The sequence below is a fragment of the Pollachius pollachius genome (assembly GCF_949987615.1).
Source record: "Pollachius pollachius genome assembly, chromosome: 6".
NCBI lineage: Eukaryota > Metazoa > Chordata > Actinopteri > Gadiformes > Gadidae > Pollachius > Pollachius pollachius.
In genome coordinates, this window is record NC_136939.1 from 18,426,547 (window position 1) to 18,453,043 (window position 26,497).

Consider the following 26,497-nt stretch of genomic DNA (forward strand, 5'->3'; position numbering starts at 1 on the left):
GAGGTTAGGGCCTCACACTGGTGGTAGGGATAAGGTTAGAGGGTGAGAGGGTGAGAGGTTAGGGGACTCACGCTGGTGGTAGGGATAAGGTTAGAGGGTGAGAGGTTAGGGGCCTCACACTGGTGGTGGTGGATGGTGAGGTGAGAGGGTTAGAGGTTAGGGGCCTCACACTGGTGGTAGGGATAAGGTTAGAGGGTGAGAGGGTGAGAGGTTAGGGGCCACACACTGGTGGTGGTGGATGGTGAGGTGAAAGGGTGAGAGGGTGAGAGGTTAGGGGACTCACACTGGTGATGGTGGATGGTGAGGTGAGAGGGTGAGAGGGTGAGAGGTTAGGGGACTTACACTGGTGGTAGGGATTAGGTGAGAGGGTGAGAGGGTGAGAGGTTAGGGGACTCACGCTGGTGTTGGTGGATGGTGAGGTGAGAGGGTGAGAGGGTGAGAGGTTAGGGGACTCACGCTGGTGTTGGTGGATGGTGAGGTGAGAGGGTGAGAGGGTGAGAGGTTAGGGGACTCACGCTGGTGGTGGTGGATGGTGAGGTGAGAGGGTGAGAGGGTGAGAGGTTAGGGGACTCACACTGGTGGTAGGGATTAGGTGAGAGGGTGAGAGGGTGAGAGGTTAGGGGACTCACGCTGGTGGTGGTGGATGGTGAGGTGAGAGGGTGAGAGGTTAGGGGACTCACGCTGGTCCTGGGAGGTGAAGCGCTGGGCGGCCGCCTGCACGCCCTTGATCCTCTCGGCCTGGGCGGAGATGTCGGCCTCCACCAGGGTGTGGGTCTGGAGCAGGTCCAGCACGTCATGCAGATGCTTCCCGCTGTCCTGGGACTGCAGCCGGCCCTGAGGGGAGCACACACGGCCAGACCATGGAGCACGGGTTAAAGAGAAGGGTTGAAAACATTCAGGTTGGGTTGAGAGTATTGCTGTGTTAACGGCATTTTTTGACAATCACAATTATCAATAAATGTATGCAATACTATAGACGCTTTCCTACATTTCATCTTCATCAGAGAGAGTGAAGAGAGAGCAAGAGGGAGAGAGAGAGGACAAGATAGAAAGGTTGGGGGGCAAGAGGTAAACAGGGAGAGGGGGATTAAGAGAGATTGAGAGAGAGAGAGAGAGAGAGAGAGAGAGAGAAAAAGTGTAAGAGCAAGATGAGGACAGGGGCGTGCCAAGCACACGCATGTGCGCGAGAGTGTGTGTGAGTGACAGAGAGAGAGAGAGAGAGAGAGAGAGAGACAGCATGACGCTCGCCGCCCCACGGGCCTACCTTCATGTCTCCCATCCAGTCCATGATGTAGCGCATCTCCTGCAGGAGGCGCTGCAGGTCCCGGTGGGCGTGGAGGCGCTCGCGGCGCGCCGCCAGCAGCTCCTTCAGGTACTCCCAGAGCCGCAGCACGTTGTCGCGCCGGGCCGCCACGCGCCGCACGTCGTGGTAGCTCTCCGCCTCCAGCTCCCTGGCCACCGCCTCCACCGCCGCCACGCGCTCCCCGTACGCCCCGATGTCCGTCTCGATGGCCTCGTGCTTCCGCGTGGCCGCCTCCACCGCGCCCAGGTCCGTGCCAAAGTTGTCCTGGCGACGAGGGAGAGAGAGACGGGAGGTTTAGTTTGGAAAAGACAAGAGGGGGCTGAGTCGATAGATTCTCCTCTGGCTTTGGTCATTGGGTTTCTTGGTTTGTGAGTGGATGTGTGTCTACCTACCTCTCCACACACACCTCAGGCATGCGTGTGTATGTATGTACATACGTTTGTGTGTGTATATCTTTGGTATATGGGTTTGAGTTCGTATATGTGTATATTTGATTTTCACCAGCGCATGGGTTATGGCATGACAGCTGCTGTTGACACAGTTTGTGTTAGGCTTTTTTTTTTATCGTCTTTTATGGATTTGAAATGCTGCCAAACTTTAGAAGTTTATTTCCAGACATTCTGTGCCCTTCGAGAATGATGGTCTAAAATGTGCTCCACTTCGAAAAGAAAATGATTGCACAGCGCCACTACCATTCCACAAAGGTGTTGTCAAACAATAATTAAGAACATTAGTTGAAAGCAAAACCAAATTGCCCAAAGAAGTCTGGGTCAATCCCCGCCCCCACAAAAAAAATAATTTTATAATTTTTAAGCTTTTCTAATGACGACGTCTAATTAACAAAGAATTTATGTGCCACCCTAAGTGTATATGTATGTGTGTATGTGTGTGACTACCTGAGATACAAGCCTCTGCTGTGTATGTACATATGTATGGGTGTTCATATGTCTGTATATGTATAAGTTGTATGTGTGTGTCTACCAGGGACATCAGCCTCTGGTGTGTGCGTGGGGGTTTATGCACGTGTGTATTTGTGTTGATATGTGTGTATGAGGTGTATGTGTGTGTCTACCGGGGACACTAGCCTCTTGTGTGTGTGCCTGTTTATGTGTATATGTGTGTGTGTTCATGTGTGTCTATAAGGTTTGTGTGTGTGTGTGTACCTGGGACACCAGCCTCTGGTTCTCGCTGAGCCAGGTCTCTCTCATGGCGGCCTTGCGGTCGAAACGAGCCGCCAGCATCTCCAGCTTCTCCTGGCGAATCAGCTCGTTCCTCAGTGCCAGCTCACGCTCATGCTCCGCCTTCTCCAGACGCTCCCACGCCTGTCGACCAATCACAACACCAGACAGGTTGACATCATTATCCTGAGACTAGGGTGCTGCCGGATTATCAATTCATATTATAATTGGATTCATGTTAATGAATTGTACTGATTCATATACATGTTTTCAATTATCAATACTTTATATTGACAATATTATATACATATCACTACTATTTATGAGTATTAATACTATGGATGAATCAAACTATATATGTATTAAAAGACGAGTGAATATGGCACATTTTCCTAATACCACAGTAGCAGCAGTATCTATTTGAATGGTATGAGTGCGACTTCCAAGTTTAGTAAATCACAGTGCATACAAGGCGATGTATAACAGAGAATGAGTTGTTTCTATGAGCTGCATTGTGCTCAAACAGGTTCCCCATTGGCTGTCCCGTACCTTGTTGATGTCAGAGATGAGCTTCCCCTCGCGAGGCATGTACACCTTCTGGTTGTTGGCCCTCATCTTGCTCTGGATGGTGAAGAGCAGAACCTCCAGGTTTCCCTTCTCTGTGAACCTGCGGGCAACAAGCAGACGTACCCTCATTTAACAGCCACTCCAGAGCACCAACACACCAGGCGCATCATTGATTAATAACCCTTGTTCAGAAGAGGGCAGGCTTGTTCTGGTACTGGTATTATTATGGTACCATTATTATGGTATCGTGATCATGAATGTGATGAGAAGATATATATAAGTAATGTATATCATAAGATAGGATTTAAAATAGACCCACCATACACAAATAAACCTCAACATGCAGAGTTTATTAACCGGAAACCATCCCTGTATACGTTGAACAGAACTACTCACTATTTACCATCTCCGTTCATTTCAAGTGTTCTTATAGATACAATCAAGAAGGGAGCGGGGTTAGGGGAATCCTGCCCCAGGAGGCCTACGGGTAGACTGTGGACATCGGGGATTGAACCAATACCCTTCCACTGAGACTCACTTGGGCGGTTTCTCCACGGTGCGGTAGGAGTTGAAGGCCTGCAGCTGGTTCTGCACCCCGTTGAGGGAGTTGGCCAGCTGCCGGTCGTTGAGCGTGTGGATGGTCTGCTGGATCCACTGCAGCAGCTCCGACGCCAGGCTCTCGTACTTGTCGATCAGCTGGTCTGCCTCGATGGCGTAGTCCAGCACCTGCGGGGCGGGGGAGAGGGAGAACCACAGATGAAGGTGAGACAGCAGGTGGAAAGCAAGTAGTTCATTTTGTTCGTATTTTAGCTGAGACTTTATATTGTTGTGTTGGTTTTAGCATATTCTTATTTTAATGCTTTAACTCTTTTTAATTCTGTCCGGTATTTTTTCTGTAACATCCTCATTTCCCCCCAGCAGAGATGAATACAGAACATATCTTAATGAGCAGGTAGACTGTGGACTTTGGGGTTTGACCCCAGAACCTTTTGGCCGGGAATCAAACACCCTGACGACAGCAGGCCATCCAGCCTCCCTGATTTTACAAACTCATCTGTGGGCCGTTATTGTTTGACTGCCTGTCACAGATAGTTTGTCAACAAATTAATTTCCTCATGGGACGATAAAGTTCTCTGAATTCAATTGAATGCGTGATGATGAATAGATAACAGGAACAGGAAGGCAACATGGTCGATTGGGAGATGCCTGACCTTGCCGATCCTCTTTCCCTCCACGGCCAGAGCCTTCATCTTGGAGAAGTAGTGATAGTAGGTAGCCACATACGTTATGATGGACTTCTCATCTGGCTGGTCCACATTCACATCTGGGGGGAGAGAGGGAGAGAGGAAGAAAAATGGAAATAGAAAGAGAAAGTCAGTCCGTCTAATTTGCATCTCTAATCGGTAGCTGAACATTAGTCAGCTGATATGAACAGACACTATATGATACCACTGCTCTTGTCTTTAGCACCATGCAATTATGAAAATCTTCAAACATTTGGGGGGAAACAAAGGAAACAGCCAGAGTTTCCAATTCACAAACAACACAAACATTCAAATTCAAGGGCTTTAATGTAAACATTGCTTTCATTTCCAAATCGGCATTTCCAGGTTGTCCATGTATGGTCACTATTGACCATATATGGACATCCTCCCTGTGAAGTCAGCATGTGGTGACAAATGCAGCAACACAGTCTAAGCTGTTATCAATCTGCTCTAGACAAACACACAGGCGGACGCACACACACAAACACACAGTCTGGGACTAAGAGCAACCCCAAGGGACTAGACCTAATCACCTTCTGGGTCCAGCAGCTTGGTGAGGCCCAGCTCCTTCTCCGCCACATTAAAAGCGTTCTGGAGGTTGTGGTGGGCATTCGACCTCTTCAGGGTGTCGAACTCAATCAGGTCAGATCTGAGGAGAGGAGACGAAAAGGGAAGAGAAGGTTTAAGCCTTAATCAGACAGGAAAGGAGGGAAGGAACAACTGTGAGTCAATCACTCAGTAATTAATAGTCTTTATTCTTTCCTTATAAGTTCTAAGTTATAAGCATTTTAACATGTCAGATCTTTTATTTATTTATATATTTATTTGATTTATTTATTCATGTTCAATGTATTTATATATTTTATTTGATCTATTATTACATTATTTTTGCACTTTCATGTTAATGCAGAGATGCAGAGTCTCGGGGGAAGAAAACAAAGACTTGCAATGCACCACGTTGCATTTGGCTTCTACAACATCTTGTTAATTATGGATGAGGGTAATGGCAGTAGTCAGAAGTGGGCTGGTGGTACAGCTCTAACCACCAGACGGTGGATGCTGCTGTGTCCGGTCTCTGAGTGTCTCTGTGATGGTACGGTTAGTGGTGCTGATGTCAGACTTTGGCTTTGGTGGAACCCTCTCAACCAGGGAGCCATGTGAGCGTTGGATGAGCTGAAGTTGATAGGGTAATGGTGCGTCGCAGGGTTGTACTCAACAAGGCAGAGTGCCACCAGTTAATAGCTTTCCCTATGTCCTTATCATTTTTTTAATGTTTTTTTCAATGCAAAATGTATATTTATATTGGAAGGGACTGACACTGGATGTGTGGATGCATTACATGCACATACATTCAGGAGCAGGTAGGGGGTGAGGCAACTCGCTCTAGGATGCTTACTGGTGGATGGGGACAGTCAGTCAGTTTGGGCTAGAAATGGCAAAGCAGCTGGGTGGCCTCCCTATGAATTTGCCTCACTCTAATGATGGTACAGATTTGTTATTAATTTTACACCTTACCAAAAGTGGACGATATCAACTTTCTTCAGAGGTAGAAGAAGAAAAATTACAAAAAGCATCATGCTTCAACAGGCAGCCCGCTAGCTCTAACCTGACACGACTGCCACAATCTCCTCCCCTCTGCTTTGAATACGTTCTGAACATGTAAATGGAGATGGCCAAATTTATATGCAACCTGCAGATCAGTTACTCCATACAAAAGCTCAGTTTCCTCCCTGACCAAGAAGGTTATCCCTTATTTGACTCAGAGGAAATGAGGCAATGAGCATCTAGGAATGACAGCATGACTATACACAGCAGGGGGAGCCAGTGAGTTTCCCAGCATGGATCTGCATTATGAATTATACTAAGTAGGGTGCTCTTTCTGTGATCTAGGTCAACATACATCCAATTTTACTCTTTCTTGTTGAAGCCAAACTGCAGGCGGTTCAAGTGAAAGAAGGAGGAGAAAATATAGGAACAGATGGAGAGCTTAATAGAAGATTGGGAATACAAGCTGCTTCGAGGTGTGTGATGTCTTTAAGAATGGCGATCCTCGTGAAAAATATTAAAGCCAAGATATGAATATAATTGCATTTAAGCATCCTTTTGGCCTTTTATTATTATTTTGATTTGAATTGTTGCTGAATGTATATGCTGACACATGCGTCAACATAATTCCTGGTCGATATATACTTTGGAGATAAAGTTCAGAATCCGACATCTCTCTATCAAAGGAAAACGTCCTCCCATTTTAAAAACCTAATTTTTCGTTTATCTATAACTTCATAAAAAAACTCTACATTTATAAACATGGATTTTGGTGACCCTCTTATCTGTCTTATCCCAATATCCATCAGTACACAGGCTCAGTCTACGGGTGGGAGGTTTCAGTAGGTGACGGCAACGGTCTGGAATGTGCAACAGTCATTGACCTGTGTTTGTGCACGATGGCACTGAATGCCAGGCCATCCCTCCAGCTCGTGGTGAAGTTGTGGACGTTGACATTCGGGTATCTGCGAAGGACGGGAACAAAGAGGAATCAATAATAAACTCCAGTCTCCTATTACACAATAACATTTTCATTCTGTGATGACTCTAAATGTTCTATTTAGTCAACTAGCAGATGCTTTTATCCGAAGGGACTCTTATCAAAGAGCAGCTAGAGGTTGTGCTGTGGCAATAAGGAGACCTTGTATCTAAATATACTTATCTAAAGGATCCAAAGATACTGAGCAGGGAACTTAGCTTCATGTCCTTAAGGGGCAGGTAGGGGTTACATTTACATTTACATTTAGGACATTTAGCAGACGCTTTTAACCAAAGCGTACATTTGTCAGAAGAGGAGAAACAATATATCGTTGTCGGAACAGCAAGGATGTTCATGAACCAAGTGCCCAGCACTAAACATTGCTAGGTTAACCTATTCCCTGTACAAAACAAAGATAGCTCGGATAAGTACTATTTTTAAGTGTCAGGACGCACAACATACAATAAGGGTTAAGCACAGGGTTAAGCATCTTGCTCTCTTAGCGTGGCCTTGGAGGGATTGAACCCAGGACCTTTTTGGCTGGGAGTCAAACACCACAACCACCACCCTATGCCGCCCTGGTTCCTCACCCTGCCGTCTTCATCTGGCACCACAGCAGCAGAGCGTCTTTAGCAGACTTCTTCTCCTTGTTGTCCTCTGTCGCCACGCTGATGTCCTGGATCTGTGGACGGACATCAGGACGTGAACACACTCCTCACGACGTACAGAAACGGCTCCCGACATGATAACACCGGCTGGGACATGCTCACCCTACTGATGCCGCAGTGCTATGGGCAATTTAAACTTTGCATTAAGGATGGTCTTGTATAGATATTTGGTTGTAAGTACAATTACGGGCGTATTTACATGAACTTGCAGACACTCGTATCTAAAGCAACTTATGGTAAATCCATAAGGTACGGGTCATAACTGTGCAGGTAGGGGTGTCGGCATCTTGTCCGAGGGTACCTTCAGTATTGACAGATGACAGTGGGGTTTGACCCAGAAACCTTCTGCTGGGACTAAATCACCACAACAACTAGATAGACTATCCTGCCCTTTCCCCAACTGTATATAATCTGTGAATTTATCTTATTACACATTTATTTTGTTTTACTCATACCTCAATGAGGTCAAAGCACCTCGACAGGTTGCTGTGGAAAGTGTAAATAGTACTGAACCCGTTATCCAAGAATCTCAACCCCCCAAAAAAGCCAACTCAGCAGACTTCTGTTCTCGCCTGGGGAAAGAGTGGGCTGCATGTGAAGACCGGGTTGGTTCATTCAATAGAGGGAGTGGTTTGGCTCACGCTCACCAAGCACCAGGTGGTTCTAAACAAGGGGCAGGTGTGTGTGTGTGTGTGTGTGTGTGTGTGTGTGTGTGTGTGTGTGTGTGTGTGTGTGTGTGTGTGTGTGTGTGTGTGTGTGTGTGTGCGAGTGTGTGTTATTGTGTGTTTGGGTGTGTGCGTTGACGGGCGCTACCTGGAAGCGGAGGATGATGGTCCAGATGAGGCCCAGGGTGAGGCGGTGGTTGCCGTCGACAATGTCGTGGGAGCCCATGTTCTCCAGGTGGACCTTCTGCTCCTTGAGGAACTGCAGCGCCTTGTCCACGTTCTCCAGGCAGTGGATACGCATACGGCCCTTGGTCGGCTTGGGCTGGGGAGGAGAAGGAGGAGGGTGAGGAGGAGGAGGAGGAGGAGGAGGAGGCGGAGGAGGAGACGGATGGGAGTGTGGAGAAGGATGAGGGTGAGGAGGAGAAGGAGGAGGAGAGGGATGGGAGTGTGGAGAAGGAGGTGGAGGAGGAGAAGGAGGAGGAGAGGGATGGGAGTGTGGAGGAGGAGAAGGAGGAGGAGAAGGAGGAGGAGAGGGATGGGAGTGTGGAGGAGGATGAGGTTGAGGAGGAGAAGGAGGAGGAGAAGGATGAGGGTGAGGTGGTGGAGGAAGAGGAAGAGGGGAGGAGGAGGAGGAGGAGGAGGAGGAAGCGGGGAAGGAGAAGAGGAGAAGCGGATGAGTTATGAAAATGAGGAGGAGGATAAAACAAGGAAGAGATGGAAGAAGGAGGAGAGGTTGAGGAAGCCTGATTTAGCAGATGCAACCTAAAGTGAGTCCAGATATCTTATGAGGACCTGAGGCCTCTTGCTCAAGGAAGCCTACAGGTTACGCAGTGGAAATTGGGTATAGTATTCAATATTCAGAGGAAGCAGAAGGTAGGAACTTGGTTTGACCTCGGTGAACTAATGAAATCCGAATAAAGGGGAAGGGTAAGAGTTGAGGCGGACGACAGCTGAGGCAACATCAGGGGGACACCATGCTCCGAGATTTGAGTCATGCGTCATGGGAGAGAGTTAATGAGAGTGGGTGGGTGACTGAGTGTTTGAATGAGTGACTGAGAGCAAATGTGTGTTTGAGATTCAGAGTGTGCGAGTACGGAAATGAGTGAGTGAATTGGAGAATGAGTGAGAAAGAGCTCCCTGAGTGAGAGGGTGCGTGTTTGAGAGTGGGTGCGTGTGTCTGCATGTGAGTGCATGCCTGTGTGAGTGAGTTTGTGACTGCATGTGTGTGTGTGTGTGTCATGTGCCATCGTGTGTGTGTGGGGAGGTGGCCAGGTCACGCTAGGTAGCAGAACTGGTTAGTTTGTTGCAGCTGCGGGCTGCGGGCGTGGAAACTGACCAGCTGTTCCCCAGAGAGGACCTCCAGCAGGCGGATGAGCATGCGTCCGTCGCGCAGGTCCGTGTACAGGTCCCCGATGCGGCAGGTGACGCGGCCCAGGTGAGAGTTCACCCACTTGGTGAAGGTTTTCTTCTGCACGGCCTCTCGCTCATCTGCAAGGAAACACACAAGCAGGAAGCGGAGGAGGGTGTGAAGGAGATGGTATATCTCTATTCAGTCACTCCACACTAAAACCCCAGCGCTGAGCATTGTCGCTTATCTGAATTAAAAATCGATAACAACATGATAGGGGGTGGCTTTGTACTTTTCTGGTGGTAGATGGTGTTAACATCAGATGGCAACAGCTGCGCAGCTGTAATTGCGTTGGTTCCGCGCCGTTTGTTTGTTCGCGGTTGACCAGGGTCGTGAGCGGTCCACTAGGCACACAGAGCGGACGGGCTGTGGGTGGAGGCGCTACACCACTGGAGCCCCAGATCCGCTCTCCTTCGAGCAGGGACATGGGTCCTGAAGGATGTTTAATTAACGTTCTGCACCAAGAGCCCAGGGAAAATGGAAGGTGGTGTCCAAACAGAACCAGACTTTGAGTTTTAGCATCAAGCTCAGAGTAAACAGAATCAGACTCAACTTGAAGTGAGTGCGTTTATTCTGGCTAAACAGAATGACCTTTGTGGTTAAGGGAGTGTTTTGAGTTCAACATAAAAGGATTCCACTTAAGTTGAAGCACAGAGTTTAGCTTAGACAAACAGAACCACACCTATGTTCAAGCCGTGAGTTAAGGTCGCCCACACGCTTGGGTCTAAGCACTGAGTTTCTGACTGCTAAACAGAATTACACTTCAATGAGTTTAGCAAATCAAACAGAACAACACTTGTGTTTGGGCAGTGGTTTTCACTTGACCTTGTTGCTGCCACTTTATAAGATACATTTTATGGGAAACAGGGCCTAGAGAAACGATTCCAATAAAGGAAGTTTTAGCAGCAGCAGCCCAACATATGGAGCAGGGGAGTAAGACGCTAATCCTGCTACGTCAACCTAGCTAGGTGACCTCATTTATCTTTCTCTCTCTCTCTGTATCTTTAGGTCTACCTCTCTCTCTGTATCTATAGGTCTACCTCTCTTTCTCTTTATCTCTCTCTGTATCCGTCTACCTCCCGCTCAGTACACTTCACTGGTGAGGTGGATGTGAGATAACATCAACGAGCCACAAACAGATCGAAGGGAAGAGAAGCCCTGCAGCAGACAGCACAGCACACAAGCGCCGCGCTGCTAATTAGCTATTGAAAGCAAAGGACACGCAGTGGGAAATACTCCACGGTGACTGCTAATGAGACGCAAACCTGCTTCACCCCCAAACGCTAAAGGAACTGCAGCAATTATCAGTGAACAGAAACAGCACCAGAAAGAAGCACGTGCAATAGTTGAATGAAGTCGGTATGGCTGCAGACTATTCACTCTGGGAATAAACAAGGGCTTGGTTTAGTATGCGTCCTGCATGCTATGCTGAGCTATTGTTCTCCAACCCAGATCCAGATCATTGTTTTCAATCCTGTGCGAATATTTTTTCCGATTTCAATTGCCCTGCTCAAGATATATAGAAAATGTATAGAAACTAGAAAGGACCAACATTTTCATTTAAAATGGTGTTTAAAATAATTCAGCTCATGTTACAGAAAAAGGAAATGATATAGAACATAAAATAAAGGTAAGTAAAACACATCAAAACATCTCAAATGCAAGCAGCATCCCATAGGGCTGAACAGTAAGGGGCGTGACAGCCAGTTGCTCTATTTCAGGATGACTAAATGAACTCCCCGAGGGCATCTCAGGCCTTTAGCAGTGTGGTGACGCAGCAGAGCTTCTTCCTGCACACGGGAAAGGTGCAAACAGCACAGGTGGTCGATTCACCTTGACAGGATGCGTCTCCATGGAGACCCCAGCCCGGTGCCTCCCCCCTTCCCACTTCCTTTCTGCTGGTTTATTGATTTTCACTCTCGCACCTCCCCCTTTCCACACAGCCCCTGTTGCTCAGTAATACTGCATATAACTTCATAAGGGAACAGCGTTGTCCGTGCTCACAAACAGATGAAGTCCCCCTCTGTGTATGGATAGAAGCTGACTATATACTAAATGACTGATGTTTGCACCGTTTTTCGTTTCTAGAAAACGAGCCGCCCAGGTGCTTCCTGCGGGGCTTTCCCAAACGTCTTAGAACTGACTTTTTTTCAATGTCTTCGATGCATTAAATGTGTAGAATGGTTTTGCATATTTTCTATATGTTTAAGGAGACACTTTGATTCGACTCCAATATGTCTGGATCCTACTATATCATATTTTTAAGATTATATAATTGACCATCTGGGATTAATAAAAAACATCTCACCACCCAAACTGGTGTAACAATATCCAAATGAAGTCGCACAGCAACATGGTAAGGATTGTCGTTATGGTAATGCGAAAAAAAAAACTTGTTTCAATTGAACGGAAAGTGAGCACGTTGGGAAATGATCAGCTACACCCCCGGGGTTGGTAAAAGCAGAAGAAAATTTGGAGTGTCACTCACATTGTTCTTCAGGGGTGGAGTGATTGAAAACACGATTATGCCTTCTGCCTCTTTCACTTCCTGTTTTCTAGTGGTCAGTGTCCTCTCTCTTAACCCCCAACTGCTTTTACCGCCTACCACAAGCATGCGTGATCTTTGTTAATTCATTGTACGGGCCTTTTTATGTGCTTATATGCGCAGTACTACTAAAGACACACTGGGTAGTCGGTCAAAGGGCAGAGACCAATGTGGTTGTCACACTGGAGCTACCACCAATGAGCAGGTTTCAATCACACATTCAATGCAATGTTTTCAAATGAGCGACGAAAACTTGCAATTTTCCATTCATTCATTCGTCTCCACCGGATTGTTTTCCAGTCGACCCTGCCGTGGCTCCGAGATGGGCTGAACTCAGAGCGGGACACAGATATTATCACAGGAACACTGGCTACTGACCGTAGATCACAGAGGAATGGTCCGCTGAGTCACACACAGGACTACTTCTCATAAAAATATTCCAGATACCAATAAAACGAAACTGGATGTTTTATGCCTCTCTGTAACAATGAGGCATAACTCTGCTCTCGCAGATAGCTACTAACACTTTCCACAGCTCTCTCTGTCTTTTTCTGCTTAAGGGCTTGAGCAGATAAAGGAGACAGTGGCAAAGAAAGACACAAAGAGACAAAGACAGAGAGAGAGAGAGAGAGAGAGAGAGAGAGAGAGAGAGAGAGAGAGAGGGAAACAGAATAAATAGAAAGAGACAGAGAGGGACAGAGGCAGAGAGCATGAGAGGTAAAGAGAGAAGATAAATGGGCCTGCTGACCACAACAGAACAGGTAACACAACATAACACAACGTGACACGACGCTCACCGCTCGAACACCTGGGCCCCAGTTCTCCAGGAGACGCCGTCTAGTCCCCTGACCTTGGCTCTAAAACCACAGCCAAGCATTTCTCAGAGCGCCAGACGAAACAAAGAGACAGGAGGGACTGGATGTCACCGTTAACACAAAACAACGGCCGGAAGAAGAAGACGCATGGCTTTTGTATTCATATCGTATGACAGGCTGGCTTGGGCTGCGGTCTGAACACAGAGACCCGACGGACCCTTGTGTCCTCAGGGCCTGGCCTCCACCTGGCTTGCGTTGCCTTTTTAAAAGATGAACTCAGAAGGAGATACTTCCTTGACGACTCAGCTCGTCTCACTAGACACTCTGAAAAGACCCTGCAGGGTTGGATTGAGGACTTTTACGATGGTTTTTGATGAGGTTGAGTTGAAGGTTAGTTTAGGAAAAGTTCAACAATAATGAAGCTATTAGGTAAGCTATGGTTTAGGTTTGTGGTGGTTCAGGTCAGGAGAAAGGATCTGGGAATTAGCACGGGCATAGTGGGAGGATCATGACATCACTGGATCATGTGACTCAAATAGAAGGAAAAAGACACTTTGGTTCCCTGTGTTTTGGCATGTCTCCTTAAAGCAGGGGGTTTAGGTACAAACAAACCTCAAAAACACCCATTAAATCTATGAACGCGCATTAATATATAACAACAAGGACACAGACATCGGTTTCCATGGTGAATGCGAGTTTACCATTGAGAGGGAGGGGTGGGTGTGTTTCAGTGGGCCAGGTGAAGAGCAGCAGGAGAGAGAGAGAGCGAGCGATAGAGCAAGAGGGAGGGCAAGAGCAAGAGCAAGAACAACAAAGAGAAAGAGACAGAGACAATGACAGAGATAGCGAGAGACAGAGAGAGAGAGATAGAGAGGGGTGAACGGGCTGCATTCCACCCGGAGTGCCGGGTCGTGTCGTGACAGCGCCCAGCATGGAGGCCGTGCTTCTGGAGAGAGTCTCAGTAACAGTCAGCCTGGGTTCCATTGGAATGGTACACTATGGAGCGCAGCAGTGTGGGTCGGGAAGTGATATTCCCAGTCATATTCTGCATAGAGGTTTTGATTATAAGCCATGATGTTGTAACCATCCAAGGCACACTGACCACGAGCCAATAGATTGTGAAACTATGGTATACGCCCCTGTAGAAGCCACAAGTTAAAGAAAAGTTTTTAGAAAAACATGTTTTATCCGGGATGTCAAGCAGTACACTACCCATAATCCTAAAGTGTAAGACAGCGTCTTTGATTTGTAGAGCTTTCTGTTACCATTGGAAACATTTACCTTACCCGCGAAAGTCAAGTCTTCGATAACTGCTGCCACTAAACTGGATTGCTTACCACAGAGCAACCATGATTTCCCTTAGACTTATGGAAAGTTAGAGAGTTGTTGTAAGAGCTGTAGAGAAAATGAGCTGAAAAATATGTTGATAATATATGATCAAAATAAAAATATATGATATAGCACAAGCAGTACTATTTAGTAATTTGGGTAGTATAAAGGCTAGGAATACATTGTGTTGATGTATTAAAAACGAGTAACGTTATTACCTTATATCATCCAAAGTGTCTTACCAACCACACTCTGTGGGAACCGGTAGAACCGGCATTGATAGACGTGCAAGAGGTAATTGCAGCCAGGACGAAGGAACGTACCATGTCGATGACAACACTATAGCCTATACGCTTTATGAAAACACTATACATAAATACACACACACACATATAAACACAAACACACACACACAATATATGACAAATCTTTTTTTAACAATATAAACACTATAATAAAGACAACGGTTGTAAGATGCAAGAAGCGGGCTAAACTATTGGTTTGGAAGTCGTCGGAAAAGGTTTGCAATGGTTTATGGGATGAATAGTCCTTCACATTTTGACAAAATAATGTACATTGTCTCTTTTGCCCTGATTAAAAAAATGTATGGTCACGACTAACTTGGGAGGAAAATTGGCTTGGTTCCAGGCTTAAAACTCTTTCTATAACGATTTTCTGAAAAGCCAATGGAGAAAATGAATGGGAAGCAGAGCCGTTCAAAAACGGAGAGGTCACTATTTATTATGGGTATTAAGAGGTGGACTATTATAGGGACCACAATTGTACACCCAACCTTTCGAAGAAATCAACAAAATGGTGCACAATAAATTGGAACCCAGCAAGAGATGTGCAGCAAGACACACACATAAAGCACCACAACAGCACAGTGTTACACAAGACAAACAAGACTCCTGGCCTTTGCGGTGTTTGCTCATTATGCCAAACAAACACCAAAGCCGTCCTCAGCAGCAGCATCTGAGGACTTCAATGAAGCCGCTTCAGTTTTTCTTTTCCAGCAAACATGGCATGTTGTCATGTGAATGCTGAGTTAGTGGAAGGGACCAAACCCATGTTTTCTGCTAATTCTACCGCAAATAGTTTGTGCTAATGACCTTTATGGAAGCGCACAAATTACAGCTTTAGAGCACTACTACCACTCCCTGAATTTTGTGGAGGTACATGGGCAATTAGCATAGGGAGCGTCAGCAATCATCAACAGTTTTTCAGTTGGTATGAAAATAACATGCAAATGTATTTCTACTCAGATGCAAGATGCAACATTTAAGTGAAGCAAATATTTGTCGAGCATGGTGGAAACATGTTGTGTGGAAACATTTGGTGTCACTGCATATCAGTTGATCAGGGTGACAGTTAATTCTTGCTAAACTGCTGAACTGTGTACACAGAATACACTGCGTGACTCACACTGTTTGTTGTACCTGCCCCTTGGATGGATTTGTCTATCGCAAGGACATAACCTCATCATCAACCAAGGCAAGACACAGACAAGTACACAGAGGGAGAGAGAGACAGAGATAGAGCGTGAGAGAGAGAGACACAGAGAGAGAGAGAGAAAAGAAAGACAGACAGAGACAGAGAGATAGACAGAGACAGAAACAAACAAACAAAAGCACTAATAAACCACAACATCAGTACAAGATCCCACAAAATATATGAAATTGACCTTTTATATAAAAAGGTCGCTTGTCTACTAATGACAGGGTTGTTGAGGTGACATTTAGCAAGGCACCTTAACCGCCTAACTGTTCCAGCTGGTTGTCTCCTAGCATGATAGATACACGTGTGCTTGTGCGTGTGCGTGTGGTGAGGTTATGCGCTACAGCGCAAGGCAGTTAAACACTACCGCCGCTATGAAAACAAAACACTTTATAAATGCTTCCTAACCCTATCGCTGGAGGTAATAAAGGTGTCAGCCCTGTCAGACCTGCCACTCTGCTCTAGTGTTTTGATGGAATGCAACACAAACAGTGCATCCGTAGGCACTATTGGCTCACTTGCATTGTCGGGTTTCCACTGGGATAGGCTCAGAACCGATGATGCGGAGGCGCTCGCTCTGGTCCTTAATAGCGATGCCGTGCTGAGCGGTGCTCACTGGCAGAAGCCCTCTTCAGGAGGCCACTAATCCAGAAGTGGACGAGAAGGGGGAAAGACTAGTGGTTTGGATGGTTCTCTCTGTATTCACTGTCTAACCCCTACCTGCTCCTTAATGACCCATCTCTGTATTCACTGTCTAACCCCTACCTGCTCCTTAATGACCCATCTCTGTATTCACTGTCTAACCCCTACCTGCTCCTTAATGACCCATCTCTGTATTCACTGTCTAACCCCTACCTGCTCCTTAATGACCTGTCTCTTGATTCACTGTCTAACCCCTACCTGCTCCTTAATGACCCATCTCTGTATTCACTGTCTAACCCCTACCTGCTCCTTAATGACCCATCTCTGTATTCACTGTCTAACCCCTACCTGCTCCTTAATGACCTGTCTCTGTATCCACTGTCTAACCCCTACCTGCTCCTTAATGACCCGTCTCTGTATTCACTGTCTAACCCCTACCTGCTCCTTAATGACCTGTCTCTGTATCCACTGTCTAACCCCTACCTGCTCCTTAATGACCTGTCTCTGTATTGACTGTCTAACCCCTACCTTCACTTTAATGACCTGTCTCTGTATTGACTGTCTTACCCCTAGCTTCACCTTAATGACCCGTCTCTGTATTCACTGTCTAACCCGTGTACCTGCTACTTAATGGCCTGTCTCTGTACTCACTGTCTAACCCCTTCCTTCTCCTTAATGATCCGTCTCTGTATTTACTGTCTTACCTGTATTCCCTCTCCTTAAGGGCCTGTCTCTGTGAGTCTCTTCGGGTAAAAGCAACTAAAAAGTGAACCGGTGGGACCAACATGTGGTCTCCTGAAGACCCTGGTGGCGGTCTGGGAGTCATTAGGGAGCTGCTGCTGAGGAATCCCACGCCTTTCATGTGCTCCGGCTCAGGCCAGCGCCGGCCGGCCTTCCCCTCGCCTCAGTCCCAGTAGCCCTGACCCCAGTAAAGCCCCGACACCCAGTCCCCCTTCTTCTTGTGTTCCTCCTTCTCCTCATCAGAGGCAGTCAGACGCATGCCGGGGCCTGCGGTCAGCTCATCCTCGAGCGTGGAGAATCAGTCAACTACAGACATCACTCAGCTCGTTTATTTTCTTACATGCCGGGTACACATAAACAAGATTATTCCGGTCTGGTATTTTGCCAGAGGGAGCCGCCAAGGGGGGCTTGTTCTCGCCGGGAGCGTCTCTCCCTCTCCCTCTCTCTCTTTCTCTCTCCTTTGAGACGTGCGGTCTCACGTGTCATTAATTAGAGGAGCACATCGCAGTCTTCAGTTGGGAGATTGTGAGGTGAGGTAATGCCGTTGACTTGTGGCCGTGTACACACCATTAGTCACCAGGAATGTCACGCAGAAGGTACAGAGAGCTGGGGAATGACAACGCGACGACTGACTTTGGTTGGGAAGAACTAATAACTGTGATCGCAAAACAAACACGTCTGGCTACACACCTCACACTGGTTGTGCACGCCTATGTAAAAAAGGCATTTTTAACGGGACATCTTAATCGGTAAAGCCCTCTTATCTTATCTTCTTCAAATATTTCTACCTACGGAACGCTTGAGCGAGATAAGATGAGCGGTATTTTGTCGGCTCTTATGACATCGGCACGCCTTGACAATGGTCCTATCGCTAGAGTCGACTTGTGAAAAACGTAAAACCAAACCTCTACCTACAGTGGTCGGGCTGGTTCCTGTCCTGTCTCTCTCTCTCCAGCTGGCATGCAGTCTGCGAATGATTACAGACCAAGGGCAAGGCTAGTTATTACAGGGACAACCAGACACCATGACCCGTCGCTCTGTTATTTAAGATTGTGAGGCATTTGTCACAAAGTCAAAAAGCGTCTGCTGTGTTGGCACCTCGGCTGGCGACAAAGCTTGTTAGCGTAGTTGTTAGCGTAGTTGTTGGCGGGAACACTTCGCTTGGAGCCGCGTGGCCCTTTGGTGGAATAGTGAGCAATGCAAACACACAGTAGCAAACCATCTTTAAGGAAACTGTGGCCAGCGGGGGACACTCATGTTTTACAATGACTCGTGCTTAAGCGATATATAAGCTTATTAGGGCTTGTACATTAGAATGCATCTTGGGGTTTTTAAATGGGGGATACGCCGCCATATTGAAGGGACTCCAGAGAGTTGTAGGACAATAAATCCTACATCGACACAATGATAGCTTAACGCAGGCTATTGAAAACTTTGCTTTGCTACGCTCGCATGAGAAACGCTGTTGGAGTTTCAAACACAGCAATGTCTCCCCAAAATGCCAAATTATTTCACAATTGACTAAACAATGACCCATAAAACACTACAACCAACATGATGACTAAAAGTCTAATGCTCCTACGCTTCCGAAATAGCTGCAGTCTTTGTGTTGTCGTGATGTACAAGGCCTACCTTCATCACTATTCCTACTTTCGTACACATACACAAACATATTATTTGTTGACTTGTGACATTGAAAGTTGCATTGAAAACTAAATGTAAATGAGTTCTAGTGGTTAGAACGGTTGAACCGTGTCATGTTGGTTCCAAGCCTGTGGTGCTTTTACTTCCTCTAAATGTAACCATTGTACGAGTAATATGATGGTATGAATTCATTTATAGTCTATAATATTGGACACATTTCACATGACGTTTGCTAATAGAGCTTTTCTTTTTAATCTTAAATACGATTTAAAAGTCGACCTCCACGTATAGCTTTAACCAGCAAGGCTTTTTTCAAGTAGACACTATGTATGTTTTTTTTATCTTTCCCCAGTAGCTGCTTAATTACGGGGTCAGAACAGTCTCATTAATAATGAATGCACAGAGAAGGATTCACAAATGCATTTTGTGATTTATATATAAATTGCTCTCTTCTCACAAATACATTTCAATGCTCACACAAATGGATATCGGTATGAATAAATGTAATGTAAATCCATAAATATATTAATTTAAAAAATATTTGCAATTTTCCTCAAAATGTATTTGGATGTTGTTACATTTATATACAAACTGTTAAACTTGAATTTACAACTTCAAGTTTAACATCATTTGTAAACTGTTCTGACCCCATACTTAATCACTTATAAATAAAGCTTCATTCCAGCAAAAAATAGCTGCAGTATCTCAAATCTAGGAGTCAAACTGATGTCAAAGTGACTTTACATCTCTGTATCATCGACCCTGAACCCCTGAAACATAAACCAGACCGCAGAACAAGAAAGGCATTCTCTCTGAGCATTCTTTAGGCAATCAAATTTAAAGTCTAAAATATAACACCCCAGCTGAATTTGATTCTGGCAATATGTTTGCATCTATAGCTGCAACACTTGGGTTTGCAAGTGTGCTGAATCTCTGTCTCTCATATGGGCCCAACCTATACAATCCACAATACTTTAGGAATGCACCAACACCCTTTTTTCCCAGTAAAGATAGGCCCATCACTCCCAGTCTTTCTCCATAACCATGAATCAGGGCCGGTTACATTGTGCCGGGTCACATCATAGTCATCAGTTACTACAGTAAGAGCAAGACCAAGTTAGGAGACATTAATATTCACACACAGTATGCTTTTAAATTCAAGTGTATTAATGTATAGTTTATATATTTATATTTAGTTTTAACCATGGATGATTTTCTATACTTTACTCTTGCTTGTCATGACTAAGTGTCTTTGACTATTATATAAAGCACTTCGACATTTGCATCTATCATTCCTAAATAAATTCAATACACTCTGATTCTGTTTATGGACATCTGTCAGGCATACTTTGTTTTAACATCTGATCTATCTGACAGGAACATTGGGTCCAGGAGTATTGCATCAAGGACATGTCCATGCTCCGCTATTGACATTCAGGAACATCCTTCAAAGATTACCAAGCAACAATAAGAAACAAATGTGGGTATATGTATGCTGTGGACAGATCCTCTCCACACCACACCCACTTCCTGAATACTAAGAAGAACGAAAACAACTTTGGCTCTGAAATAACCCCCCCCCCCCCCCCCCCCCCCCCCCCCCCCCCACCCTTCAACCACCCCCACCACCTGCAGCATGGCCTGCCTTACACCGCCTGGCTGCCGTTTGTGGGCACCGAAAGAACAGAGCAAAGCAGCGCTTCATACCCACGCATGAGGTCAAAAGTTAAGTAGATTCTGGATCGTACCACGGAGTCTAAGGATATTTTAACCGGTGACATCAAACTACATTGAGGCGTTTTCTTTTGTTTCACCTCATATGTTGATTGATATGAGGGCTGTGTCACAACATGGACTGTCTACTGTCATTTAGAAGCCGCTTTCATCTGCATCATCCCACTGGTTTAAGATGCAGGTCATTAGGGAGCAGGTCCAAGGTTAGGGCATCTTTCTCAAGGAGGCCTACTGGTGGCCCGCAGACATTTGGGGGTTCCAGCCAGTACCGTTCAACTGGGAGCTCAACACTTACCACCAGATGATCCAGTTTATTGGTTATCAGAAAAGGAATGAACATGAGTAAAGAAGCTAGTTGGGTGAGGGGAGAGTTTGGTCCAATCCCGGTGGTCTTGGACCCATTGGAATGCTGCTGACCCCGCCTCCTGGGTCAAGGTTGGAGAGACTGCAACTCTCACTAGATAATACTAGAAGAGTGTGTGTGTGTGCGTGTGCGTGTGCGTGTGCGTGTGTGTGTGTGTGTGTGTGTGTGTGTGTGTGTGTGTGTGTGTGTGTGTGCAGGGTTAAGGCCAGCTCCATGGACCCTGTAGTAAAGATAAAGGCAGCGGCTGGTGTGAAATGTCACCTAGGCCCTAATCACCCCCCTCCCCCCTCCCTCACCCTCTCACCCTAGGCCCCTGCTTCTTTCTCAAGTAAACATCAGGATAACTGTGCAAAGACAGACATGTCCTCAACCAGTGTGTGTGCATGTGTGTATATGTGCGTTTGCACGTCTGCATGGGTGCGTGTGCATGTGTGTGTGCGTGTGTGTTCAGCAGAGTAATGCGACCAACGCTGCTGGAGGCCACCAAAGCATTCAACAATGGGCTCAGGAAAATATTGAGTTACATCAACCGATTCATCGCCTTATTCATCCTAGGAAACTCTATCCATGATGTCACATGGTTTGCAGCGCCGCCATTTTAGTATAGGTAATAAGACGTATTCAACTGTTAACTTAGAAACACTAAGCTATCGAACTGTCCAGCCCACTGTGTTGAGAAAATACCTCTTTCAGCCGTGTTACCCAAACTTGACTGCTAAATGTAGAAACAGAGAATGTAAAGAATTCAAAAAATGTAACACCCCCCCCCCACTGGTTCCAATCGTCAGCCATTGTGATATTATTATTAAATTATTATCAGACTAGGGTATCAAGCCATGCTACCTGTGTATACTGTAGATGCAGCACTGCCTGCCAAGATCTGACTTCACCAGCTAAAGTAAATGACAGCTAATGAGCTTAAATCTGGGGTCAGAGGTTCATGTGAATTAGCTTCTATTGTGGCAGTTTAGCGCCCTGATAATCTTGAAGCTCTGCAAATTCACAACCCTGCGTGAATCCTGAAATGTGTTTGAGTTAAAGCCAACAGGTGCCATTAGTCTATAAATGGACCCCACCCACGACTTGCATATTTGCTTAGCGCTTTTTGACAGTTGGGTTACAGTACAATAGCAAAAAATGGCTGTTTGTTGAAGAAGAGGTTGATGGCACTCAGTGAACTCTGCAGCCACATAGTCTAAACGCCCCGTTTGCCGGCTTCCATACACACAGGGCCATTGCAAACATACAATAAGGACATTTATTGGAAGCAAAACGTATCACAGCCATTTACAACCAGGTGACTGACTCAATCACCTTCCTTCTAGAAGCCAAGTAATGCTGTGGTATGCTTCATTCAGCACCCCCCATCCTCCCAATGTAATGTCCTGCTGTTCCACACAAACATTTTTTACGACAAAAATTATTAAATATTAAAAAAACGTCCAAAATGTGAGGTCACCCCTACTTCATACTTTACTTTTTTTTAATAACCAAACACACAGGTGCAGCCCTGAGAAATAAAGGCTACAGTTTATGTTGAGCCCTCCTAGGTCCACATCTACTGCTGTCAATTGCAATTGCAGCTAAGCTTCTCATGCTGATTCAATCTGGAGCGAGCGAGAAGGAAAGGGAGAGCACGAGAGACAGAGAGACACACCCCCCTGTCCACATGAACGGTATGTTGGGGCAGAGGTCCTGTGTTTGTTGGTGAGTGCGTGCAGAGCAACTTCATGTAACGACAGGTTTTTTTTGCCCTGTTCCTGAGAAACAGATCTAAATGAATAATTCGCTTTGAAGTTGTTCCGCGCAGGAACGTGAAGAAGGCCCTGTGAGTGAGGTAACAAAAAAAAACACCAAGGGCAGAATGACAAAATGAAATGACGACATTAGATTGTGAAAAACAGCCCAAACCCTATCATAGCCATACCTGTCTACCCGCCACCCCAAACACTGTCTATATCCCCCTCACATTTAGACATTGGTACACGTAATGAGTCCTTAAAATCACCATTTGACCATTTGCTTTAAAATACTAATTACTTTTTGATAAGACGTTTCACTTCATTGAGTCCCAGTAAGCCGCCTCCCATTTATAGGTGCTTGCTTGACATTTTGGGTTTTTAAAAGGAAGGTTAAAAATATTGGAGACTTAAAGGAAGATATTTAAATGGAAGGACAGCGGGAGAGAAGATTAAAATATGTGTGAGTCCTGTGGAAACAGTCGGGTTTGCAGGAATGATTAGAGCTATCAGCAGATGAGATAGAGGAGGAGCGACAGGAGGAATGAGCCTGAAGTCAAGTCAGACTGGATTTACAAGAGAGAGTGGCCAAAATATGCGCATGTGCGTGTGTGTGTCTGCGAACTGCAACAATCCCCAGGTGAAAAATACTTAAGCAGACAGTTTGGCACAAAAGATGTGACTGTGCTGCACGCACTCCCACACCGCTAATCCTTCTTCTTCTCCCGTTGGACCCAGAAGCCCCTACACCACCAAAGAAAGAGGTGTGGTGAAGGGGCCCTTTTTCACTGCGGTTCCTAAATGATGGAGCCTAGATCTGCATCTATTGTTAATCAAAATAACTTTTGGGGGCAATCTCAAAACTTTCTTGTATTTCCCATTACATGGGTCGCTCTCTGTAGCGCTACTTTAGTTTATTGTTCAAAAGTATATATATATATATTTATCCTGCGTGTTTTTCATCCAGGCAAAGCACTGCATTGCACTTCTGACGTACGAGATGCACTGTGTGCATAAAGTTCCACGTGAAACGCAAACTCCTCCTGGGCAGCCTCTCCCTGATGTCACACTTCCTCCCCCAACACCGCCGTCACCGCCCCCATCCCCACCCCCGACGGCGGCCGCGACTTTGAGAACGGAACGCAGTCTGGGGGCAGGACCCCGGGCAAGCGTCTGCAATTACCTCGGCCTCGGACCGTCCCGTTCTGCTGACTTCACAAGAGGAAAAACACTTTGTAAGACAGAACCACTCCCTCAGCCCGGTGGTGGAGACGTCTGCACAGCTCCCGGTAGAATACAACTCAGCAGTCCCACTGACATCAGCAGCACATACGCAGGAGGTTCTTACACCCTCGTTGGGGCCGCACCTGCTGGCCTCTATGAGGAGGCGCAGGGGTAAATAAAGGATGGGTAGGTTGTTTATTTTCAACTGCCACTAGATCATAAAGAGACAGAAAGAGAGAGAGAGAGAGACAGGGACAGAGTGAGACAGAGACAGAGAGACACACAGACAGAGAGACAGAGAGACAGTCTGGCGGACAACACCCAGACTGTACCTCAGCACAAATCCATCCAACAGGCACCATCACCGTCTCCACGTGACAGGGGTCTCCCCACCCAAGAAGTGAGACACCCCTCCAATGCAAGAAGAATTCCATGTGTGGGCAGTGGAGTGTGTGTGCGGTTCCTGCTGTCGCAATCAAACCTCCCACATCTCTTCCCCCTCTCCAGGCAGTAGTCAGCAGGCGAGGAGGAGTGTGTGATCTTTGCAGGCTCCACTTAGAAGACAAGCCCACTCCATGTTCCTCCAGCCTTGGTTGGACTGTCCACCCCCAGCCTGCCTCTGACCGAGGGGGTCTGCTGTAGCTCCGTGGAGCAGAGAGCCTGACCTGGTAGACGCCACATAAGGGTGGCCAAACCAACAGCCCTCTAGTGCATACGTGTAGAACTACAGCCATTTCAGAAAACGGAATTAATCAACTCATTAACCCCAATAACTATGCATTGTTTGGTATTATTCAAAATTTAATATACAAAAGGACAAAACACCCACTGCCAACCACAATTATGGGGAAAGCGGATCACAAATATTGAAGGCCGCTACCCGCCTAAAGTTCCCCGAACATGAAGTGACTGAGTTGGAGTCTTACATTCACCAACAACCAACCATGCGACAAACATTGTGATCCCAATTGCGGTGGAGGCTTTACCTCCAGACCAAGGGCTGGGCTGTAATAGGATAAGAGAGGACAGGTGGCCTGCTGATCAGTAGCCTGGCTGCCTTAGCGCTCTGAGCTGACGCCCACTCCGTGTGTGTGCTGGTGGATGTTCTTTTCACTGCCCAGATACCCTTGGGCCATTGGGCAGCCAAGCACGCAAAAAACACAATGGCCTCGGCCCGTTACAAGACCACCAAGTGAAGGAGGTGTGAGAGACAAGACGGGGGGCGAAACCCGTTTTTGTTCGGCATGACATGATTTCATTCCTCCAATGATTTTGAGTAGTGTGAGCAAAGAAGGTTTCCTAATCCCCCTCAAAGTCATGAACATTTAGAAATCACCATATGGCAACGTGACAAAGTCTCTCGCCTAAGCCAGAAACCCCATTTCTTTAAAACACTAGAACCATGTTACCGTGGTTCATTCACAGGGTATGTTCAATGTTTTTCAAGTGCAGTTCTTCTGGGAGTGGACCTCAGGTAGCCCTAACCTAGCCCAGGCCGTCCCTAGGGGTGTTCCTCTTACCTTGCAGCTGTTTGAACCTCCCCTCCAGGATGTTGGAGTATTGCACCTGATTAACGAACGCCGCCGGAGACAAACATGGCTCCCGGTCTCTCTGATGTTCCCACTCCATGTCCACTCCGCTTAGCGCTCAGCTCTCTCTCTCTCTATGGGAAGCCAGATATATTCCCTCTCTTTCACAGCCAACCTGAGCAGAGGCTCTCCTGCATAGCACAGTGGAGAGGCAGGCTTTCCAGTAAAAACAGAAAGAAATGCAGAGCAGTGAAATACTACGGCCCCCACAAGAGTTTCTCTAAAAGAGAAAAAGTATCTCGGTTTGAAAGGTTGGTTAGGTCCGAAATAGAAGAGGAAAAAAAAGGTCTTGTGGTCTTCCCTTCAGTATTCCTTCAACGTGTGGCTAAGCAAATAAGGCACAAAGCAGCATGCAGGGAAACGCTCCTCTCCAGTCCTCTTTCTTCAGCGCTCTCCTGCACCTTTTTCCACGGAAAAGCGTGAGGAATTCTTTCAAGGAGTTTTTTTTTTTCTTTTTACAAAACCTCCCCCCCCCACCTCGAACTACAGTACAAAATGTTCCTCTGTTTCGGCCCCTTTCCTCTGTGCAACACACCACACTATTCACTCCAGGCCTCCTTTGGAGTAAAAAAAAGTACAACAAAAAAAAAGAAAGCAGAAGAAAAGTTTCTCGGTGCGCTACTTCCTCCTCAACTTCAGGCGACGGAGTAGCACGAGCCGCGCAGAGTTTCCCTCCCAAAAACTCTTGAGCACGCACGCAGGCTGCTCACACATTGAGCACAGGAACCAGCCGCGGTCGGGTGGCTGTGTAAACAAAGCCTGTTGCCCTCTGAAGCTGGTGTCATTTGAATAAGGTGTGCTGGACAGGGAGGAGCGCCGCCGGCAGGGGCGGGGAGAGGGAGACGACAGGCAGGGGGGAGGAGGAGGTGTGGTAGGTGTAGAGGTGGACTAAACCCTCCTCCTGATAGGTCGCCGGGGCGGTAGGGGCAGGAGGAGGGGATTATGGCTACGAGGCTTAGATCCTAGGGAACTGTGGGGGAAGGGGGCGGGGCTTGTCCAGAAGGTATATCACCAGAGGGACCACGCTATGCCTCCTTCTCTCTCGCTCTCTACCCT

The 26,497-nt window shown here is 46.5% G+C and overlaps 1 protein-coding gene across 2 annotated transcripts in view; it reads right to left on the minus strand.

The window, feature by feature from the left end:
- Positions 1-26,211, minus strand: part of sptbn2 (spectrin, beta, non-erythrocytic 2) — a 48,548-nt gene extending 22,337 nt beyond the window's left edge. For both annotated transcript variants that reach the window (XM_079738135.1, XM_079738136.1), the window contains exons 1-12: positions 25,373-26,211; positions 9,507-9,658; positions 8,319-8,492; positions 7,428-7,519; positions 6,743-6,823; positions 4,847-4,962; positions 4,260-4,372; positions 3,587-3,774; positions 3,031-3,148; positions 2,467-2,625; positions 1,265-1,567; positions 681-834 (exon numbers count right to left, since the gene is read on the minus strand). In XM_079738135.1, coding sequence (XP_079594261.1) covers positions 681-834; positions 1,265-1,567; positions 2,467-2,625; positions 3,031-3,148; positions 3,587-3,774; positions 4,260-4,372; positions 4,847-4,962; positions 6,743-6,823; positions 7,428-7,519; positions 8,319-8,492; positions 9,507-9,658; positions 25,373-25,481 — 1,759 coding nt within the window. In that variant the 5' untranslated portion in view covers positions 25,482-26,211. The remainder of the gene's footprint in view (positions 1-680; positions 835-1,264; positions 1,568-2,466; positions 2,626-3,030; positions 3,149-3,586; positions 3,775-4,259; positions 4,373-4,846; positions 4,963-6,742; positions 6,824-7,427; positions 7,520-8,318; positions 8,493-9,506; positions 9,659-25,372) is intronic.
- Between the last annotated feature and the right edge of the window lie 286 nt (positions 26,212-26,497).